The sequence below is a fragment of the Mytilus trossulus genome, chromosome 1, assembly GCF_036588685.1.
Source record: "Mytilus trossulus isolate FHL-02 chromosome 1, PNRI_Mtr1.1.1.hap1, whole genome shotgun sequence".
Taxonomy (NCBI): domain Eukaryota; kingdom Metazoa; phylum Mollusca; class Bivalvia; order Mytilida; family Mytilidae; genus Mytilus; species Mytilus trossulus.
The window spans coordinates 38,940,001-38,946,000 of record NC_086373.1 but is presented as its reverse complement, the minus strand read 5'-3'; the positions used below and the strand labels follow the sequence as shown (position 1 = coordinate 38,946,000).

Here is a 6,000-nt window from a genome sequence, read left to right as displayed (position 1 = left end):
CTTTTACTACCACTGGATATGTATCCAAACTAACGGTCAGTCTCCGTTGGTACCATCCTCTCAGTAGCCATTGTAATGCTAAATGTTTCATATTGACATGATAAAAATAATGCATTATGCTTGTAAATTTGTACAAAAAAACACCGGGCGGAACATACGGAGTATATACGTAGGATCCGCTTACCCTTCCGCAGCACCTGATATCAACCCCAGGTTTTCGCTGGGCTTGCTTCTTTCTATGTTTTCTTTTGTGTACTGTTTGTCTGGGTTTTTTTTTTCTTATTTTCTTGCAATGGAATTTTAAGTTTATTTTCGAGTTTGGATGTCCCCTTGGTATACATCTTTCTCTTTCCTCTTCCAAAAGTCATGGGCTTAAATTAAGGTTGCATCGACGACATAATATCATTTTAGCACTTCTTGTTTGTTTGCCTTTAGGCCTTCTTTAATTCACAACTCACGGTAGCTCTATTTAGTGAAACTTCTAACATTTAGTGACATTGGGAATGGTTATTAGTAGAATTTAGACTTAACTCCGAGGCAAAGTCAAGTTAACAAGATTCCCGAAAAAAAAGAACCCCACTGAAACGTCAATAAACATAAAGTATAAGGGGTTTGTCGTTCCAATTCTACTATCGATACCACCGTGATGCCATTGACACACTCACATTTGCTGATACTTCATATTCAAGGGTAAGGGGAAAGTAAGATGGAATTATGATTAAGAAAATTAGAAAATATGTGCGATAATTTACGACACAAATATATGTATTTACTGTCGAGCAAGTCGTTATGTCTTTCGTTCAATGTTTCAAGCCAATATACTATTTAAACCATTAAACAATGTTTGACTGATTGACTGATTGACTTCTTTCTTAGCAAGAACCCACTACCAATAGAAACATGAAACTCTGGAATATAATATCAATATTCCACAGCTGGGAAAATAAATCTAAATATTACACATAAAAGATAAAAACAATCTTTCGCCAAAGAAGGACATGCAGCACCTATCATATATAATGAGAAAACAAATCTTGTGTTGTTACTTTTAGTACATATCCAAATTGAATCTTCACTATCATTCCAAGATTTGAATGACCCATTAAACATTTAAGAGGAATCGCCAAAATTACAACACAGAACAACATACATCAATCACCAGCACTCCTCAAAACTCAGAAAAACTAACATACATTTGTACATACAATACGGAAGAACATATGAGAGCCTGCCTGAATTGTTACATAAAAAAAATTTGTTGGATTACAACAGCTTTACGTGCACATTATCTGGTGCAACAAAATTGGTACCGTTGATTTTATTACTACCACTGGGTCGATGCCTCTGCTGGTGGACTATTAGTCCCCGAGGGTATCACCAGCCCAGTAGCCAGTACTTCGGTACTGGCATGAAAATACGGATTATTTGTGTTATTAAAATTTGCTGTTACAAAATCTTAGAAATTATTATAAATTAAGGAATGTATCTCCCTCATGCAAAGCTCTGATTCCATTCACGAATTTGGCTATACTTTTTGGACCTTTTGGATTATAGCTCTTCATCTTTTATATATGCTTTGGATTTCAAATATTTTGGCCACGAGCATCACTGAAGAGACATGTATTGTCGAAATGCGCATCTGGTGCAACAAATTTGGTACCGTTGATTTTATTAATTACAGATCGAAACATAGAGACATAGAAAAATGCCAACTTGGAATGGTGCTGTATAAAAATGGAAGTCTGCATGGAAAGTTTTGTTCGGATTCCCCTTCGACGATGTAGATTTCCAGATATAAATCGATGTATAGAACAGGTTTGTGTATATTTGGTATCCTTTATTTTCCAAGATCCATGGAAATGTAATCATTTTTTGTTTTTATTCTTGAGAATTCAGAAGTCCACGTCATACAATTACGTTGGCGGGAGAGCATCAGGAGAAATGCCGATTTTTGCTGAAATCACTACTGTTATAATCTTTAATCAGATACCACAGGAATATTCGGTCATCTGTCTACAAATGCAAAAGAAAACAAGACTGATAAACTCGAACCCCAACCCAAAAAACAGGGATGATTGAAGTCAGAATCGATGTTTACCTTTTGCGATTGAAGTTTTCTTTTAATTATTTAATTGTGCAGATTTTTATACAGAAACGTCGAAATGGAACTTTTGAGTTGTGCATTTGTTTTTTTTAACTATTATTCCAAAATGCAGACAGCCATTTGCATATATTTTCACATGTAAACCTATAAATTGACAATATCAGATACATGTACATAAAACGGTTAAACATTTAATACTAGTATATGCGACCAAAGTTAAACGTTATCCTACATTTTGTATACGAGCAAGCCAGACATTAACTGATATGTGCACCAAAAGAAACCACGTTGTACATAGAGTTACTTTCAGGGAAAATAATCAGTGGCCTCTACAATGAAAAGACACAATATTTTAAATTTCGTCCATGACACTCGTAGAAAACACAATACAGCAACCATATATAATGCAAAAACTAAAAGTTTCAATTTTTATTAGAAATAATATATTTCAATAAAGTAATGCACATTATGAACTTAAAATGTTACATTTTTGTAATGTATTGTCAATCATACCACCGTTTATTAATATCAGAGACATTAAAAATTCAGTACAATAATCTGTTTTTGAATATTTATAGTGACTGTCAAAAAAACATTATAAATTAGCATTTACATTACACCATAGTTTTGTAAGTTGCATTCTTTAACCACAATTTTCTTTTTAGACACCCAAAGCGGTAAAATGTACAGAAAAACAAGGTTTTGCCTAGATAAAGTTAGTAAAGTCAGGTGACCAACACAACTACATGTACGATCCTTGTTTTTTTTTCATATAAGAACTTTACATTTCGCATGTTTAAGAGGTAAGAAGGTAGCATAGTGAAATGAACAGTTTCCCCATAATGAATTGTGAAAAAAAAAAACGAAAAGTTTCAATACATTAAAAAAATTATAATATTGACTAACAATTTAATTACCAGAAAAATACATTAAGATAAATTTTTAATGTTCATGTAAAATTATAGGATCCACATCCGATGTTTTATTCCAAAAATGGGATAGAGATAGTTTTGGCTCAACATCCAATTGAAGACAATAAAAATACTTATTTTGATTTATTTTTTTAAATTTAAATATTTTAAAATAAACTCATCATCGATACCGGGACTAAATGATTTTTAAATACTAGCTAAACTTCTGGAAGCGCTATTATAAGATCGCAAAATAAATCTAATGTACAACAGTTGATAATTATATGGCTTCTTAATTGGTCCGATTTTGTAGCGAATGTCGCCTGCAAGATTAGAAACATTTTAATAACAATAGTTTGCTTTTATTTACAGTAACTCACTGTTTCAGAAAATAACATTTATCTATAGACAGTCGTGTTAAGATCCTACATCTAATGCCATAAAATTTTCATTTTTACATTCAGCTTAACATAAATAAACAGAACAAGAAACTCCATTCTTTTATGAATCACAACCCACAAAGAACACACTATGTATAGCTTTGTTTATGAGACCCGTCTAACTCCATGTAATAAATATAAACAAAAACAAAAATAAACAACTCTTGTATACAACAGACAAATAGTACTCTCCTTGCATCGATCGATCTTAACATTCATAATAAATTTACAACTATAAATCACACCCTATTTCGTAACAGTATAACAAATATCTTTTGCTTGAACAAAATTACAATATATATACACCATAGCAATTTTCTTTCTTATCATTGCAATGACAAGATTTTACCATACAATATCTCTACATTTGCACTAGCATAATAAATTAAAGATTCTTCATGAAATATGTTCCACGAAATTCTGGACTTCAATAGTTTTTTTCGGGATCACATTCTCATATTTCTTTTTTGAAAGGCAATTTTTAACATGAAATCTTTGAATATTCAGGTTCGATTCTACCTTATTGCCGGCATGTGTCATTTAAACGCACTCTAGATCTGCATACATGTAAAAATAAAGCATCGATGCACGCAATCGATTATCGTCTATCTAATGTATTTCATGTAAAACATCTTTTAAGTGCATTCATAATAGAACTTAGTGTCAGCTCCAATCCTCATCAATCCCCGTGGAGATGTAATAATTCGATGTTCTGCCAGACAGCACTGAAGTTACAATGTACATTATTTCATTCACCGCACAAATAATTTGCGTCTTTTCCTCCGTTTTTCTTTCTTTTTCAGTTTGTCTAACTGTTTTTTCAATTCTCTATCCTTTTTCTTTCGTTGACGTCTTGAAAATCTCTCCACTTCAGCTAATAGAGATTTTCGTCCTGCAATGAAATGATAATATTTTTTGCTTTTTTTATCGAGCATTGATCATTCATTTGTACTTTTTTTTTTTCGAACGGTTGTGAATTCATGACGTTCAGAATCAATGGGTGAGGTTTAGGAAACTTTGTCGGATGTTCGAACTCCTTGATGTTTAAAAATTTCCCTACGAAACAGGTTAATTTTGTGCCACATAACACCCAATTTTCGTTTCATATATTCTGTAAGACTTCAATAGCTTTCAAAAAGTCATTTACCAACAAAATTTAAGTAGATTGTTCATTTTTGTTCTTTCTTTGTGAGAGCCAATTAATACCGATGAAATTATATAAGATAAAGTCCAAGTCAGCTTTTTCTTTCCAATTAAAAAGGTTATTTCGAAAAAGACGTCTAAAAACCTACCAACATTTTTTAACTTATTTTGTTTTTTAACTTTATATGCTCTTCTGACTTATAGTATCGATTTCAAATAATAGATTTTTTTTTTTAAATCAGAAGTTCAAGTATACCAAAGGCCCTTGAAAAAAAAAATCAGTTTTTTAATAAAGATGGCACACTTTGTTAAACGTTTGCAGTCGCACAGGCTCTATGAACCAGTCTTTATTTAAGAGATAATTCAAATATTGACAACCATCGACTGTCCTAGAAGGTCAAACATTAAATAACGGTAAAAAAAACTCTGAAAAAGTTCATAAGTACTGACTTTCTGTGTTTGTTAACGTAACATGAAAATACATGTACTGTATCTAGCGTTCACTACATTCGGATTCGCTAAAATCAAAATCCTCTCCTTCTTTTGCAAATAAAATTGTATCTACTGTACTGCAATCTGTGTACCTAGGCGCATATATACTCACTTTTTCGTTTTTTACTATTTCTTCTTTTAGAATTCTTTCGGACTTTTTTATTTCGGCTCTTTTTTCTTGGACGACCTTTCCTATTTTTCCGTTTCTTTTTCTTCTTTTTCCGTTTCCATTGGTTACTCCTTCTCGGTCTTTCAGTTTCCCTCGTCTCACCTGGAAAAAAAAGGTAATTATAACAGTATATGTATTGCCACCTACTTACACTCTCAATCTATTCTTTCAATTCGTCAAAATGATTCTTTGAACTTCCAAATTATAAAATGTAAAAAATGTGAAAAATGTGATTATATGCATAAGGAAAAAGGTGAACTATAAAGATATAAGAAGATGTGGTATGAGTGCCAATGAGAAAATTCTCCATCCAAGTCACAATTTGTAAAAGTAGACCATTAAAGGTCAAAGAACGGTCCTTTGATATATCTGTAATTTTCGGAAACCTTTATGCATAGGATTATATTTTTTATTATTTTTCTATATTTTGTGTAGTTATAAATCTTAATTAAACGTGCAATAAGGATCAGAACAAAAAAATGGGATTTCACAAAATCAAAGCCGCTTGTTCTCAAAGCAAAGAACATACAAGAATTACAAAAACGACTTCAAGATTCTTATACACATAAACGTATGTTATTTTTTTTTTTATTGAATCTGACCTAAAAGAACGGAAGAAATTGCTAGATATTTTCACAATGTAAGTATGTTAGGTTTAATTTTTAATTCAGAGGGGGAAAACGTCTATGCTGATTTAATTTCCATTTTCCTGTATGGAATCCGTAAGTTTTTTTTTTTTGA

The 6,000-nt window shown here is 31.7% G+C and overlaps 1 protein-coding gene across 2 annotated transcripts in view; it reads right to left on the bottom strand.

The window, feature by feature from the left end:
* Window positions 1-2,572: 2,572 nt before the first annotated feature.
* LOC134723985 (wnt inhibitory factor 1-like) overlaps window positions 2,573-6,000 on the bottom strand; it is a 39,438-nt gene continuing 36,010 nt past the window's right edge. For both annotated transcript variants that reach the window (XM_063587425.1, XM_063587426.1), the window contains exons 9-10: window positions 5,203-5,361; window positions 2,573-4,347 (exon numbers count right to left, since the gene is read on the bottom strand). In XM_063587425.1, the coding sequence (XP_063443495.1) occupies window positions 4,208-4,347; window positions 5,203-5,361 (299 nt within the window). In that variant the 3' untranslated portion in view covers window positions 2,573-4,207. The remainder of the gene's footprint in view (window positions 4,348-5,202; window positions 5,362-6,000) is intronic.